Source organism: Protopterus annectens, chromosome 1.part1 (assembly GCF_019279795.1).
Source record: "Protopterus annectens isolate FY-2018-M chromosome 1.part1, PAN1.0, whole genome shotgun sequence".
NCBI classification, from domain to species: Eukaryota; Metazoa; Chordata; order Ceratodontiformes; family Protopteridae; genus Protopterus; species Protopterus annectens.
The window spans coordinates 443,155,132-443,172,909 of record NC_056726.1 but is presented as its reverse complement, the minus strand read 5'-3'; the positions used below and the strand labels follow the sequence as shown (position 1 = coordinate 443,172,909).

The following is a 17,778-nucleotide window of genomic DNA, read 5'->3' as shown; positions in this document are numbered from 1 at the left end:
TGCAGCAGGTTCTTTGCCCTGATTCTCCAGTGGGGGAGTCCCCGAGAGATGCTGTACTTCACGCTTGGTCCTTCGGTCTCTTTTATGCTTACCTCCCAATACACCTCATTCCCAAATTTCTCCAGAAAGCATCCCAGTTGAAGAATACAGTTATTGTCATCGCACCTTACTGGTCTTGTCAGATCTGGTTTTCCTTCCTCTGGCGTCATCTTTTACACCCACCCTGAATTCTGGATCCAACACCAGACCTTCTGTCTCATCCAATAGACATGACTCATCCAGATATTTCAGGCCTCAAGTTGATTGCATGGTTTCTTTAGTTCCATTAATTGCTAGACAGCCCAGGCTCTCCTTTCCTGTCCGTCATATCCTTTTATCATCCCACAAAGCTTCCACTAGAAAAGTTTACAAAAAGTAAATGGAAAAGATTTGTACTTTGGGTTCATAAAAAGAATTTAGAACCCTTTTCAGCTCTGATTTCTAAAGTTCTTGATTTTGTAGCTACAATTTACATTGAGGGGGCTAGCTCCTCAACTGTAAGAGTACAATTAGCAGCCATTTCTAATTTTATATATAGGAGTAAATAATTTAACTTTATCATCTTACAAACTTTGCAAAGCTTTTCTCAGAGGAACATATCTGCTTAGACCTCTATTAAAGGACCCCACTCTTCCTTCCTTGGGATTTAAGTATTGCTTTGCAGACCTTAACCCAACCCCCTTTTGAGCTATCAGCTAAGTGTGAACTAACTAGTTGCTGCCAGAAGGGTGTTGGAATTACAGGCCCGGTCATCTAACCTCCATTATTTGATTTTCCCCAAGGGTAGAGCATCTTTACAGTCTGTCGTTTCTACCTAAGGTGGTATCAGAATTCAACATTAATCAAGTTATCAGCCTTCCAGTCTTCTTTCTAAATTTCTCAAATAAAGGAGAGTATATGTTACACTTATTGGATGTCCACAGTTATATTTGTATCCTCACAGAACCAAAATTCTGAGGAAATCCGAACAATTGTTTCCTTTTCGGAATCAAAATTAGGCAAACCAGTTTCTAAAGTAACTTTAGCCAAGTGGTTGACTGATATTACATTTGTATACAAAAAAGTGAGTTTGCCTTTACCAAAAAAAAAAAAAACATTCCACCTGATCTATGGCAACTTCTTCAGCATCTTTGTCTAGAACGTCCTTGGATGATATTTTTGCAGCTGCAACTTGGGTTAATCCTCATACATGTATTGTTCATTACAAATTGGATCTGATCTCCAGGGAAAGAGTTTTGGCTCAGCTGTGCTCAGGAATATACTACTTTAGAATCTTCCCAGGATTTAGGTAGCTGGGGACTCTGTCCCAACAGTTCAGGAATGAATGAAGATTACAACATCAGATAAAAAAGTTATGTACTCACCACAACATTCCTTTTGTGTTGTCCATTTTCATTCTTCCTCAACCTCCGCACTTTACACTTGGAAGCAGCAAAGGATGCTACATGAACTGCTGTTACTTTGTTTGAGTCTCTGATTCTGTTATATCAGAATTCCTTAATACTTTGCAGGTCTATGGGCAGCAAACAATATCTGAGGTTTGATAGGTAACTTGCGCATTATGGATAAAGGGAGAAACTTGAGAATTTCAGTGTTCCACGAACAGGAAGAAGCAGCCGGGTCAGATTCGAGGACTGGATTTGAACCCAGAGTTCAAACAGTTGAGGAAGAATGAAAATCGACAAAACAGATGGAACATTATGGTGAGCACATAACTTTTTTAAATACTTGCGGTATGAAGAGACACATCAGAAAGGTTTGTTCTATTAACATCTTACGTGACTTTTGTCAGAAGTAAGGACATTGTTATTAAAAACTCTCTGTTTTCTTTGAGAAAATTGTCAGTATGAGATTCTGGAAAGTTGTTGAGAGGGGCATAAAAAGGGGGTATTAAGTAACAAATTATGTGATATTATGGGCGAAAAGCAGAGCAAAAATGGAGATTGAAAATAAGAACAACAGGATGTAATAATGCTGCACTGGGATTATGATGAATTGACTAGCCTCTAGGAAAAGGAAAAGCAAATGGCATGCATGTCAGTAAAGTTTTAGCAACATAGCCATTTCAGCAGGTGGAGTGTGAATTTAATTATGCTGCTTTATAGCAGCCGAGTGGTAGTTTTGAAGAAAAAAATACTGTTAACATAGATGATGAGTGCAAAGAAAGAAGAAGAGTAAAAGGCTGGAGCCTAGTGACGTAGAAGAACAAACCCCTGACTACAGACTGGGCAACTCAGAATTGACAAGCCCTGACTACAGACTGGGCAACTCAGAATTAACTTGTAGCATGTGTGGTTCATGGATCTGTCAGGTGAAAATGGACATATCCATTCTGGTTGGTGACAAGACAGAATGGAGAAAGGTGCATACTGCCACAATCCTCTGGGGGGAGCAGTATTACACAGGACTCCTGAGGGAGCAGATTTTCACCCCACCAAATCACAGTGTGGTGATGGTGGCCCATATTATCAAGAGCAGAGAGAAGTGTGTACTCTCTGAGGAAGGGTGTTATGGGTGCACGGGTTGATGCATGTAGTAATTCTGAACAACTAAGTGCTATGTAGCATAGTAGTTTGGTAGTAACTGATAGTCAATGACATGAGATGACAATGTTGGGTATGCTTGTCAGCTAGAAGTACAAAACAGATTTTGTTTTCCAATACCTGTAGCTTTTGTGTGTTAGTGCTAGAGTGAAATTTAATAAAGGTAGAGCATATTCAATTTTAGGATGAGAACATGTTTGCCTTGCAGTTTGGAAAAATAGTGGTGAGAGTTTGTAGTAAGGGTTTATTGTGAATTTTTTTTTTTTTTACTGTACTGTCTGTGTGCCTTGAGAATGCTAAGGCAGGGCCAAAGAAGACTCTTAGATATTTTTGCTGTATGACTTTAGGTATTGGATCATGGGGGAGTGGCCAGTTTTCTAGGAGTAGCAAGTAGTATAATTCTAGATTTTTTGAGATTAATTATTAATGTAATATTAATTTGCTAATTACAGATATTAGCAGAACTGTTCTCTAATGTGCATTGTATCCCAGAAAGGGTTTTATTTTCCGATAACACTACTAGATCATCTGCGTACATAATAATGTTAATATGTAGTAGGTAAGGCATTTATAAATAAGAAGAGTTAGGGGGCAAGAACGTATCCCATGGGTAATCCAATACTGAGAGTACTTATATCAGACAGGGTATTGTTACTGCATACCTGGACAGTTCTATTTTCCAGATGACCCCAATGGATAATATTTATTCCACAACTATGTAGTTTATTGAGCAGAAGGGTATGGTTTACAATTTAAAATGCTTTGTCAAGTCTACAAAGAGAACAGCATTAAGTAAGCCATTATTCATACTGCAGTAAACCTAGTTGGTGGCAGTATGAAGTGCAGTCATAGTGTTGAAGTCCTTGTAGAAGTCATGTTTTTCACAGAGGAGGCCATTTTTATTTATATAGTCAAAAAACTGCTTATGTAAGTTTTTTGTTTTAATGTTTAGTTTTTGAGAAAAGTTTAGAATAAGTAAGAGATTTGGTAACAGAAGGTGGTCCCTGTTTTGGAAGGCAGGGTACAGTTTAAGTGTTACCCCTTGAAGTGGTGTTTAGCTTTAAAACCTGGGGCTTGAGTTTCTTTGATGGTGAACTGTTTAAAATGGAATGTAGGGTAGTATTCAGCCAGAGGATAGAGCTGTGGAAGGAGTAATATCATCATTAAACATTTGCTGGAAAGGAATTTAGGAAAGAAACAAGTTTTTGGGAGTGCAGTAATAGTTTGTAACAGGAAGTTTTTGTAGAAGGATGTTAGTGTAGCTTTTTGGTCACAAGTGACTGGGTTAAGGGACATTAGCTTTATGTCTGATCTGTCCAGTTAGCTGTTTTATTGTATTTTAAAAGTATCTATGGGAGGATAAGAGGGCCTCTTTTCTTTCTCTTGCGTAGATTGCTTTAGGAGAGTTACTTGCAGTTCTGCCCCCCCCCCCATGTTCAAGAAAAGTTAGGCGTAAGGATGTAATGGGATCCTATCTCGCCTGCATTCATAACTGATGGGTTCGGAGCCAATCCGTCGGCTCCGACTCGGCTACTATATACTAGAACAAAGTCTCTCATTGGCTGGGCTTCCCCTTATCCCAGAATGCACCACACCTGCTTCCCCAGATCTCGTTTGCCGCTTTTCAAGCTGGACGTGGTCTCGACTTGGCTGGAGCTAAGTGTATTTTCTTGACCTTTTTGGTCTTTTTGGCTAGGGTTTCTGTCAGCTTTTAAACAAACAGCTGTTTTAACAGCTTTGTGAGCGTTTGTGGTCAGTTTTTGTGAAAGTTAGAATTTTATATTTTTTCGAGCTTCTAGTGTACTGGGCTAGGCCCGTTTAAGTTAGAGGGCCTTTGCCCTTATTGTGTGCTTATTTTCTTGTTGTGTGACTGAAATAGTTTCTTGTTTTACCTGTTGTATCGGGCTAAGCCCGTTTAAGTTAGAGGGCTTTAGCCCATATATTAGTTTACTTCTGTGTATTCTAGCTATCTGTTACCTGTTTCTACTGTGTTCAGCATGTCTAAGGAGCAGAAATCAGGATTTAAAAAATGTGCTAAATGTAATTATAAAATGTCTATTACAGACAGCCATGCTGTCTGCGTATACTGTTTAGGGCCTAAACATCTACAGGATACTTGCAGTGTTTGTCACGCTTTTTCTTCCAGGGTCCTACAGGAAAGAAAAAACAAGCTGATACTTAGAGGTCTTATTAAGCCTTCATTTGAGGAAGCGTTGGCTTCATCTCCTGCTTCTAAAAAGAAGAGATCGTCGGCTCCAACCAGTCCGTCGGGCCCGACACCCAAGAAGCATAGATTGTCGGCTCCGACCAGTCCGTCAGACCCGACATCTAAGAAACATGGATCGACTTCTTCTTCCTCGGCTCCAATGGCTTCGGAGCCGATGGCTGAAGGGTCTGCCTTGGTGCTTCTTTCTTCGGCTCCATTGGTGTCGGAGCCGCAGGTTAGTGCATCGAGAGGCCAATCACCTACTTTGGCTCCTTTGGTCTCGGAGCTGTTGGAGGTGTGCAGCTCAGACTCTTCCCCCTCGGCCCCGGAGCCGCCTTCGGCGCCGACACCCTTACAAACGGTTCCAGTCTCTGGTCCGATAGTATAACAATTGAAGCAAGAAACAAGAACCAGGCCAATAAAGGAGAAATATACCAGAAAATTCAAGTCCAAAACACAATGCTGCAACTATTCCAAAAGTGTGTAGAATGCTCTCAAAAAGCACACCGCCAACTTGAAACAGCTCCTTTACTGAACCAAAGCGATTCCATGTATTTACCTAGGTTTCGTCCGTACCAACGAACTTCATCAGAATACAAAACCACAGTCTCTGAAACATTCTTAAATACATAAAACTCCACCCAATTAATTGCTTAATTGGTATCAAATAACTCATGAATTAATAACATATTAAATTGATTAATTAACTACACTACTAAAAAACACACTAAAACCACATAATGTAAAACCAACACTGTGTTATATAATAAAAGGAATGAATAATATTTAAGATCTAACACACCATATATTTCTTACATAAATGTATCAATATAGTTAAATACAACCCATTACAAAATGACCAATGATAAAAAATGTATATGTAATATATATAAAATATATACATATATATATATATATATATATATATATATATATATATATATATATAAAATTGATATGTAGCATTGATAAATAATACAAATGTGTGTGTAATTAATATGTATTTTTCCATATAATGTAATAAATACATAATTTTGTTCACTCCATATTGAATAAGAAACGTCAAAATTAATAAAAACAAAAATAATATTAATTTTGTTGAATGCAATGTATTGTAAATAAATAAATACACAATGTGACCCCAATTCATTTTGCCCCTATTTCCCTTTTAACCTATTAATTTTTAATATCGGTGTAATGGTATGATATTCATTCAAACCAGGTTTATTATATGAATCCAAAAGAATCTGCCATTTCAATTCTTTAACATCCAAGTCATACTGTGTAGTCCTACCCTGTTGATCATAAATAACTTGATGAATTACACAAAATTTAAAATTGTGTTCGGCATTACCAATAATGTGTCTAGCCAAGGCATTAGTTGTTTTGGAATGTTGAATATCTAACAAATGTTCTTTTATTCTATCCCTAAAATGCCTGCTAGTTTTCCCAACATAGAATGCCCTACATTTTTGACATAAAGCAAGGTAAACTACGTTGGATGTATAACAATTGAAGTGTCCATTAATGTTGATGTTGCAAGCATTTACAACCATATTGGTGCCTGTACATTGAATGTATGTACATACAGAGCACCTACCGCATCTAAAATTACCTTTTGGTCTAGTATTATATCTTTCATTATTAATATTGTTTTGTTCAAACATATCCTTAAATGACAAACTTTTTCTATATACAAATTTGATCTGTCTTTGAAACAAATGACCCCAAATGTTATCCCTAATCAAAATATTCCAGTTCCTTTTAATGATGGTTTCAATAATTTCAAAAGTATCATTAAATGTTGTTATATATAAGGGAATGTTACTATACATAGGTTCAACACAAGTATCGCTTATTTTACATCTTTGTGTTGAAAATCCACACTCAAGTATTGCTTGATATGTCCCATTTTTCCTTTTTTCCATTACCTCCTGAGAAATATTTTGACAAAGTTGTTCAGGATAGCCCCTATTGGAAAATAATTGTGACATATACTTCAATTCATCAATAAATTCCTGATCGTCACTCACCATCCTGGCCGCCCTGACCATCTGCCCCTTAACAATGGCTTTCTTCTGATGGTCAGGGTGCCAACTATTAAAATGTAGATATGAGTTTGAGAATGTTGATTTTCTATGAATGTTTGTTTTTAAACTATTTACCTCTTTATTATAAGATAACTTAACATCCAAATAGGTGATACTATTCTGACTAACTTGATGAGTAAATTTCAAAAATCTAACAGTCGTATTAATATGAAAAGTACACCAATATCGTTCGCTCCTAAAGTATCCTTGCAGCAAAACACACACCAGTACTTGTAATAGCAAAAACTGTCAGGATACACCACGAGAATAAAACGTAGATAAATCGTAAAAACTTCTTTATTCACTTAAACACAGGGAACGGATAAGCGCTTTCACATGCTCAACGCATCTGATGAAGCATGCGTTGAGCATGTGAAAGCGCTTATCCGTTCCCTGTGTTTAAGTGAATAAAGAAGTTTTTACGATTTATCTACGTTTTATTCTCGTGGTGTATCCTGACAGTTTTTGCTATTACAAGTCGTATTAATATACTCAAGAAACAAATTCAGAGCACTTTCATCATCATCCCAGATGATAAAAATATCATCCAGGTATCTGGTGTATATTTTAATGTGTTCATGATATTCCGTTTTAAATATATAATTGTTTTCCCAATAACTCATAATGAGATTGGCATACATTGGGGCACATGGTGCCCCCATTGCTACTCCATTGATTTGCTGGTAATAACTACCCTCGTAAAACAAAAAGTTATTGTGCAAAACAATCTCCATCAAGTTAACAAATGTGTTTATTCTATCCTGTTCATACAAATGTGTTTCAAATAATTGTTCTTCCAGCCATATAAGTCCTATATCATGCGGTATGGTTGTAAATAAGTTGCATACATCCACTGTTACAAAGTAATACCCGTCTTTCATATTTAATTCTTTAAGTCTACTCAGAAAATCCCATGAATCTTTGGTAATATATGGGAATCTTGACATACCTTCTTTAAAATAATAATCTAAAAATTGACTAATGAAGCAGGTTTTACTTCTCTTTCCATCAACAATGGGTCGAAACTGCAAATTGTTCAGTCCCTTATGAATCTTAGGTATACCAAAAATTCCACTTATAACAAGATTTTCATTCATCAAATATTCATGTTCAATCTCTGAAATCTCCCCCTGGTACAACATGTCATCTAATTGCAAATCTATTTTCTTAAAAGCAATATTGATTTCATTTTTACTCACTTCAATATACGCTTCACTTAATAACATATTTGTCATGTAAGAAATGTAGTCACTATTGTCGGTAATAACCATTCCATTGCCCTTATCGGGCCTTATAATTCTAATGTCCCTTATATTACATATTTCTTTAAGCATTACTTGCTCATCTTTGGTCATATTGGAATGTATATTCTCCCTATATGATTTGTGAAAATTCCTCATATCAATTTCACTTAACTTTTCAAAAGTGGCTACATTATCATTCATGGGGGGATTAAATGTACTAGGTTTAATAATCTTCCCTTTATAATACTTGTTATTACATTCAACATCATTTTGAAAATAAGCCTTTAAATTTAATTTTCGGGTAAATAACTTTAAATCTAGCACAGATTCCACTAAATTCCCTTTCTTGCATGGGACAAAACTAAAACCTCTTGAAAATAGGTTTACTTGTTGCTCATTAATTGATAATTTTGAATAATTGAATACTTTAAAATCTCCCTTGATGTTGGTCACAATAATAGGATTACTTAAAAATGCATTCTCCATTACATTCAATACATTATCCATCCCTATGTAGTTATCATTGGTTGCAACATATTCATCCATGTTTCCCTCTGTTCTTTGTTCAAAATAACATTCTGGGTTACAGTCAATGAAAAAATTAACATCATTGTTGTTTTCCATTAAAAGTTTGGCTTGTTCACATTCAAATTTACCACCTGTAGAGACATTACTTCCACTTTCTAATATTATTGCATCGTCACTATTAACATCAATAACATTACTGTCGGTATTGTGGCATTCATATATGCTTAATTCCATAAGCGTATCATTTCTCATACTTTCCAACTCATGCTGTGAGATTAACTCACAACTTACACCTAATCTATCAATAGTACCATCCTTCATAACATCATGCAAAACTAAATCATTCGATGTCATTGGCTTAGCATTATTAGTATGATATTATGTATTAGTAAACGGATGTTGTGTGTCAAAATCATGACATATTGGTGTACATAAGGAATTAGCAAAGTCAAAACTGCCACTAAAACTTTCCACAGTGTGTTTACTCACAATTGCACTCAGTAATTCTGTGTTGAACAATCCAAGTTTAGAATGAATGTCCTGATATGTGATTCCATTGTTGTTCTGAACTGACGCCTGCCACGAATTCTCATTCATTTGCGCTTCCACCCTTGTTTTTGATTGCCTAAAAAATGCTGCTTGGGTCGGGCACCTTTATTATTGTATTCTTGAGCGGTGATAATATCCCCCTGGTTTTTGAGTCTATCCGATCGTCGCACACCTTCTTCTGTGGAACTTCCATTAACAATACAGTCCTCGGTCTCCTCGTCACATTCAAACGGCGGATTGACGTCATTAATGGTGACCGTGTTTTTTTTTTTTTTTTCTCTCATCCTGTTACCCTGGTTACCTTGTTTGTCACCACAAATTATAGATTTAGGATACGCCTGACCCACTTCATATCTTTGGCTGTCCCTTTGGATTTTAATGTTTTTCTTTTGATATAGGATGTCACAACTGTGTGAAACATCCGCAATAATATGGGTGTAATTATTATAATAATGGTCAAACAGAAGATCTTTGGAAATAGCGTTATTTAAGTCATCCAGTTGGTTAAGCAAGTCATCTATTTTAATGTTATTGTGTTTGACAATAATTTCCATAAGCTTGATACCACAGTTGTCAAAAAATGCATGTAATTCATTCAACATATTTTCATCCTTATCACAGCCATTAGGATATCTCCAAAGGCGTAAGCCTTTGGGGACTATACCTAACTCAGTGTTCCGACTCAAATAACTGTTTTCTAATTGTGTTCTCTTGAGTTTGAAAAGTTTTGTTTCGAACATTTTAAGCATATCTTTCATGGGTTTGGACTGTTGGTTAACTGTTGCACCCTTCGGTGTTCGTGTTATATTAAAATTATAACAGTTAGTTTTCCAGGTTGCATTATCTCGTGCTTTATTCATACTTGCATCACTTCCATTGTTAAAACTTACTGTTTTGCCATCTCCAGGACCGGATAAAGGTGTAGCCTGTGCGAGGGGTAAGCCCAAGCTATCCCCTGTAAGATTGTTGGCGTGAACAGAGTCTTTACTAAGTAATTGTTGAATGAGAACCGAATGTTCTCTAAGTTGTTCATGTATTTGCTGTATCAAACTCCCGACATCAGCCGACTCATTCTCGCTTCCCATAATGAACTTGGAACCAAAACAACCACCGACTGGTATAACAATTGAAGCAAGAAACAAGAACCAGGCCAATAAAGGAGAAATATACCAGCAAATTCAAGTCCAAAACACAATACTGCAACTATTCCAAAAGTGTGTAGAATGCTCTCAAAAAGCACACCGCCAACTTGAAACAGCTCCTTTATTGAACCAAAGCGATTCCATGTATTTACCTAGGTTTCGTCCGTACCAACGAACTTCATCAGAATACAAAACCACAGTCTCTGAAACATTCTTAAATACATAAAACTCCACCCAGTTAATTGCTTAATTGGTATCAAATAACTCGTGAATTAATAACATATTAAATTGATTAATTAACTACAATACTAAAAAACACACTAAAACCACATAATGTAAAACCAACACTGTGTTATATAATAAAAGGAATGAATAATATTTAACGTCTAACACACCATATATTTCTTGCATAAATGTGTCGATATAATTAAATACAACCCATTACAAATTCACCAATAATAAAAAATATATATATATATGTGATATATATAAAATATATACGTATATATATATATATATATATATATATATATATATATATATATATATATAAAATATCACCTACTTTGGCTCCTTTGGTCTCGGAGCCGTTGGAGGTGTGCAGCTCAGACTCTTCCCCCTCGGCCCCGGAGCCACCTTCGGCGCCGACACCCTTACAAATGGTTCCAGTCTCTGGTCCGATAGTGTTGGAACCCTTTCAGAGTCGATCCCCTGTTTTATCGGAGCCGAGGCAGAAGTCTTCTTGACCCCAGTCTATTTCCTCCAAATCCTCTAGTTTGTCGGATTCGGATTTGGATAGGGTTATCCAGAGGCTGTTCCAGTCCCCAGTTTTTACTAAAATGATCTCGGCTGCAGCCCACTCGGCTTCGGAGCCGATTCCCCATTCCATGCATTTGATTCCTCCTCTGACCCCCTTGGAGCCGTTGGAGTCAGTGCTGGTAGAACGCAGCGGAATCGTCCAGTCGGAGCAGGGACCCCCTCGGAGTTTCTCTGCTCCGAACTTCATTCCTACCCTGTCCTCGGTGTCAGGGTTTGGTACCGGGTCTTCCTCGGCGGGGGCCGAGGGTAACACTGTGGAGCTCGCCTCTTCGATGCCCAGTCTTCCCCTTGGAGCATCGGCCGCAGGTATTCCCGGTACCGCCATGGTCTCTCAGCAAGTGCCCTCTGCAGAGTCTGGAGGTCCTGCTTTTGAGGCCATGAGGAGTGCGTTGGCCATGACCTTGCCGGTTCAGCAGGTTTCTACCTCACCATCCCAAGTTTTGGGTACTGGTGCCTCTGGAGACATTCTTTCCCACGACAGTGGGGCCCCGGGGCCTGAGGATACCCCCTTAGAGGGTTCCCTTCTTCCGGGGGATCCTTCTGAATCTTCTTCGGATGAACCCCCAAGGAAGAAACTGTGCAAGAGGAAGCACGTTGATTCCCAAGATGAGTCCGTCACTTCAGATACTGACCTCGATGATGCGGAGGGGTCCCCAAAATCGTCCTCGGATGACGTCTCCTTCTCGGATATCCTTGAGATCTTAAGACAGAGAGGCAATTGGCAATCCAAAGCCCCTACCGCTGAGGAGTCAGTCTTCCTCAAGGCCTTCGGGGCCCAGCCCTCCTCCTCCTGGGTGTCTCCACCCTTCAACGAGTTATTAGATCTAATCTCTCGGAGGGTGTGGGAACATCCTGATACAGTGGAACCGGTGCCTGCCAGACTTAATAAGTTTCTTTCAGCCCCTCCCCAGAAGGAATTCCTCACTAAGGGTGTTGCAGTTGATGCTATGGTGGTGGCATCTGCTACTCAGCAGGACGTGGCAGAGGCTTCAACGTCTATTCATCCTCCTAATAAGGATTCTAGGAGCATGGATAGGTACGGGAAGCGTACCCTTTCTTCAGCGACCTTTACCCTGTGGTCGCTGAACTATCTCTGTCATTTTACAAGGCTCCAAAGGGACCTCCTCAAGGAGTTAGGAGAGTCTCTTGCGGGTAATCTTCCTGAGGCGTTAGCCCAGACCGTAGGCGCCCAGATGACTACCCTATCTTCTATTGTCAACTCGTCCATGAGGCTCATTTCCTATGCAGCCGAAGGGGCGAGTAGAGCAGCGGGCACAGGAGTGGCTCTTAGGAGACAAGCCTGGTTACGCTTGTGTCCACTCGCGGAGGCCTTTAAGTCTTCCTTCGCCGACGCCCCCTTTGATGGGTCTTCTTTGTTTGGGCCCAAGGTGAAGGACACACTTACTCGGTGCGAGCAGGAGGGCAAGACCTTGACTGCCGTTGGGGCTCGTTTTTTCACTCCCTCTAGACCTTACCCCAAGGCCCAGAGAGGAGGGAAAATGTGGTTCAAAAAATCCCAAAAGTTCTTCTCTACTCCACCGAGTGATCCCCCCTCCAGAGGTGGGGGGGGGATTCAGGAAGACGCCGCCCTAGAGGTGGCAGAGGCCCCCGTAACTCTGGAGACCGCGATTCCTTTCGTGGTTCCTCCTACCCTCAACATCCCTAGGATGTGGCCCGGCTGTGCTTCTCCTGAGCCAGTCGGGGGTCGTTTTGCGAAACACCCACAGGCTTGGGAATCTATAACCAAGGATCAGTGGGTGCTTCGCATTGTAACCGGAGGCTACCTCATCCCCTTTTTCAAGCCCCCTCCTCCTACAAGGAGAATCCCGGACATGCCACCCAGTCAACGGGATCTAGCAGCCTTAGAAGTTTCAAAGCTGCTAAGCAAAGGGGTCATCCAGCACGTCCCCGCCGACCAGATCGGATCAGGAACTTACTCAAGATTATTTTTGGTGCCAAAAAAGACAGGGGACGTAAGGCCCATTTTGGACCTAAGCTCATTAAACCTTTTTGTGAAGAAGTCCAAGTTCCGGATGGTCACCCTTCAGTCCATTCTCCCGTTATTGGAGAAGGATGTCTGGATGTGCTCCATAGACCTCAAGGACGCTTGCTATCACATTTTGATACGTCAAGAGTCCAGGAGTCATTTACACTTCCGCCTAGGAACCAGTCATTTCCAGTTTCATGCACTGCCCTTTGGTCTCACCACAGCCCCCAGGGTGTTTACCAAGTGTCTGGCAGTGGTGACAGCTCACCTGAGAAGTCTAGGATTCCAAGTGTTTCCCTATCTCGACGACTGGCTCCTCACCGCCACCTCCGAGCATCTACTGATTCGAGCGCTGATGGCCACAGTAACTTTGGGTCTCTCGCTGGGAATCACTTTCAATTGGGAAAAATCTGTGCTGCCATCTCAGCGTATCACCTTTATAGGCGCAGAGTTAGACACAAAAAGGATGCGGGCATTTTTGCCATCAGAAAGAATTCAGGTTCTATAATCACAGATTCTAAATTTGTTACCCAAATCTCGAGTTCCTGCCAGACAGATTCTTCAGTTATTGGGCACGATGGCTGCAACTATCCTCTTAGTACCATTAGCCAGGCTGCACATGCGGGTGCTGCAATGGCTATTATCGGTTCAATGGTCGTACCAAGAACTTCCCCTGAACCACCTGGTTCTGATTACGGACAGTTGTCATCGGGACCTCCGTTGGTGGCTGCGTCAGTCCAACCTGGACCGGGGGCGTCCTTTCGCCCTTCAGCCCCCTGTTGCCACAGTGACCATGGACGCCTCCCAGATAGGGTGGGGGGGTCATTATCTGGACAGGTCTGTCCAAGGCACTTGGCAGGATTGCGAAGCGCACCTTCACATCAATATCCTGGAAATGAGAGCGGTGCTTCTGGTTTTGCAAGCACTTCATCAGACTCTCCCCCAAGGTACTATTGCGATTCTATCTGACAACATGTCGGTAGTTTGGCACATAAACAAGCAGGGCGGAACCAGGTCCTACCCCCTTTGCAGAGAGGCCATGAGAGTATGGCGCTGGGCCATAGCTACTCGACGTTTCTTAGTAGCCACGCACATTCCGGGGAAAGCCAATGTGATTGCAGACAGGCTCAGCAGGACTCTCCTGTTGCCCCACGAGTGGTCCCTCAACAACAGAGTGGCTGCGCAGATCTTCGCCAAATGGGGTCTCCCTTGTTGCGACTTGTTCGCCAGCCCCAACAATGCGAAGTGCAGAGAGTTCTTCACTCTGACTCCCTCCCAGGGGCAGTCTCCCAGGGACGCTCTAGCCCACAATTGGCCCCCTGGTCTCCTTTATGCCTTCCCCCCGATTCCCCTTCTTCCGAGGGTGATTCAGAAGGCTCTTCATGTAGGGAGCCACATGATTTTGGTCGCCCCACATTGGCCCCGTCAGGTTTGGTTCCCATTCCTTCAGAAGTATGCGGTACAGGGCCCTTGGATTCTGGACCCAGTGCCGGACCTGTTGTCTCATCAGTCGGGACACTCTCATCCGTCCCTTCGGTCGTTGTGACTGGCTGCTTGGCTACTCCACTTCCATCCTTAGTTAGAGATAACTCTCTTTCTCCAGAAGTGATGTACATTTTGTCCTCTTCCCACAAGCCGTCCACCGTTAAGCTGTATTCCAGCAAATGGAAAAGGTTTGCCTTTTGGGCCCAGCAGCGAGGCATTGATCCTCTTACGGCCCCAGTTCCAAGGTCTTGGAATTTCTAGCTTCATTGTTTCATTCAGGCTCTTCAGTCTCCACAATTAAAGTTCAACTGGCGGCTATATCTAATTTTCATGTTTCCATAGAGCCTTCTTTAATGGCTAACAGACTTTGCAAGTTCTTTCTTAAGGGAGCCTGGCTCCTCAGGCCTCCTATGGCTCATCCTGTGCCCCCTTGGGACTTAAATTTGGTTCTGGCCTCCTTAACTGCCCGTCCCTTTGAGCCGGCAGCCACTTGTGATATAAAATTTCTGTCGTGGAAAACCGCCTTTCTAGTGGCAATAACTTCTGCTAAGCGGGTTTCAGAGCTTCAGGCTCTCTGTTCTACTCCTCCTTATTTGATTTTTCATAAAGACAGAGTTTCCCTCAGATTGAATCCATCCTTTTTGCCTAAGGTAGCATCCCCTTTTTGCATTCAGCAATCATTGAGCTCCCGTTTTCTTTCCAAATTTTTCTAATAGAGCAGAATATACCTTCCACTAGTTGGATGTTCACAGGCAACTGCGTTTTTACTTAGATAGGGCCAGTCAGACACGAAAATCTAACCAACTGTTTGTATCCTTTGCGGAGAATAGGTTAGGTCTACCAGTTGCCAAAACCACCATAGCCAAATGGATTAAGGATTGCATCTCTTTCATTTATTCCCGGTCAGGCAGAGAGTTACCTTTCCCACTTAAAGCTCATTCTACCAGGGCTATGGCCACCTCTGTAGCTTTTCACTCCAAAGTTTCAGTAGATGATATTTGTGCGGCTGCTACTTGGTCTTCTCCGCACACCTTCATTTCTCATTACAAGGTTGATGTGGCTTCCCGAGGCAGAGCTTCATTTGGTTCCGCAGTTCTCAGGAGTGTGTTCCAATGAGCCACCCAGGATTTAGGTGCTAGGGACGCTGTCCCATCAGTTATGAATGTAGGCGAGATAGGATCCCATTACATCTTTTAGTTATGTACTTACCATAACTTCGGATGTATGGGATCCATCTCGCCTACATTCATACATACCCACCCTCCTTCCCCCTACCTTTTGGATTTGGAGGAAATATTGCTCTTGCTGAGCTCTCTTCTGGAAGGGCTCTAGTTGATTACAGTTATTGGTATGTGTTTTCTGTACCTGTATGAATGTATGAAAGCGAACAAACAAGATCTGGGGAAGCAGGCGTGGTGCATTCTGGGATAAGGGGAAGCCCAGCCAATGAGAGACTTCGTTCTAGTATATAGTGGCCAAGTCGGAGCCAACGGATCGGCTCCGAACCCATCAGTTATGAATGTAGGCGAGATGGATCCCATACATCCGAAGTTATGGTAAGTACATAACTAAAAGTTTCATTGCATGGATTATCAAGGGTAAGACTGACCTTTAAGTATATGTTGTGTAACTGAAAAGAAGGCTGCCTGTATTTGAGACAGCATATTTATGGGGTCAGTTATAAAAATGCTAGCATTTGTTTGATTATAGATAAATGACTAATCAACAATTTGTAAGAGTGTATTAAGTAAGTTGTGTTTGAATTTAATATGATCTTTCTATGGTAATTTGATTGACCTTTATATGTGTCCTGAAGTTACCATTGACACAATTACATTACTGTAATATAGTTCTGAAAAATAATATTTGTGTGGCTTAAACAGAAATGCAGTATGTCAGGTAGTCCAGAGTCTTCTTGAAAAATATATTTTGAATTTGAATAAAATTAAAGTAACAACATTTAAGGCACCGCAAGCTAGAGACTGAATACCTACCAAACATGTATTTGGATGCCAAGGGATAAGAGAATTATGTTGATAATGGGCAGGTGGGCAGTGCATCCCATGAAAGAATGTGAAATGTACTTGTGTGGTATACTAGGGCACTTAAGGAGAATTGTTGCAAATGTATTTATTACACCAGAACTAGGATTGTCTCATTGTGAATCTTGTTTCCTTACAGCTAAGCTTTTGAGAAATAATGATAAGGAAAAAACAGTTAAACTAACCAAAAGTCAACAAAAAGAACAGACGAGGAAGGAAAAGAAGAAAGAAAAACTGGAACCAAGGAAGTTGGGAAATAAAGCAAAAGAAGACAGAGGTAAGAGAAACTAACAAACTGCTGCAGATGTGGAACATAAAATAAAACAAATTATCTTTATCACAGAAGCAGCCCAATAAGCTGTGGTTTAGAAACAGATGAAAAAAGTTTCAAGGAGGTAAAAAAATAAAGTGTTATAAGATGGGCTATGAGACATACAACTCAGTATGGTAACCCCCCAAACATACTGGACTTTAAGCAGGTTTATGTCAGTTTACTGAAACTTTACTTTGTAAAGATTCATATGATCAAAACCAGATTATCAACAAACTTAAAATATCAAAAAGTAACTAATATATGGAAACAAAATTAAACAGAGGTCACAGTACAATGGAGATCGGGGAATGTGGCCTTTTCCCCACTGTAGTGCCATCTAGAAGTTAGTATATTATTTATTTATTTCCAGTTTGATGACCGGGGAAGTCCACTTGGCTAAGCAGAGCCCATTTTCAGTGCAGGCCCGGGGAGAAAAGCTCCAAAAACAGTTAACAGAATATAACATAAGTACAGTATGGAATGTACAGTATACAAAAGCAGAAATATACAATTTAAAATACAAATACAAAATCAGGGAGTATATGTTTAAAAAACACAAGTGTTAAAATATAGATAAAGTCAAAAGTAATACAGAGAATATAATTAAAAGTACAAGTCATAAAGTGTTTATACAAGTTTAGTGTTAGTTCTAACAATAATGTTAGTGATGAGAGGTGATAGTAGATGAGATTGAAGAGAGGTTTGAAAGAAATGACAGTGTAATTTAAGTGGGAAGAGAGGAGGAAAATTAGCAGGGGGGCTCTATTTCCATTTTTTAGTTTCAATATTTT

At 40.3% G+C, this 17,778-nt stretch overlaps 1 protein-coding gene across 1 annotated transcript in view; it reads left to right on the top strand.

The window, feature by feature from the left end:
• The window catches only part of LOC122814628 (spindle pole body component 110-like), a 750,577-nt gene that overhangs the window by 725,279 nt on the left and 7,520 nt on the right, over positions 1 to 17,778 (top strand). The window contains exon 9 of the mRNA XM_044087100.1: positions 16,814 to 16,951. Coding sequence (XP_043943035.1) covers positions 16,814 to 16,951 — 138 coding nt within the window. The remainder of the gene's footprint in view (positions 1 to 16,813; positions 16,952 to 17,778) is intronic.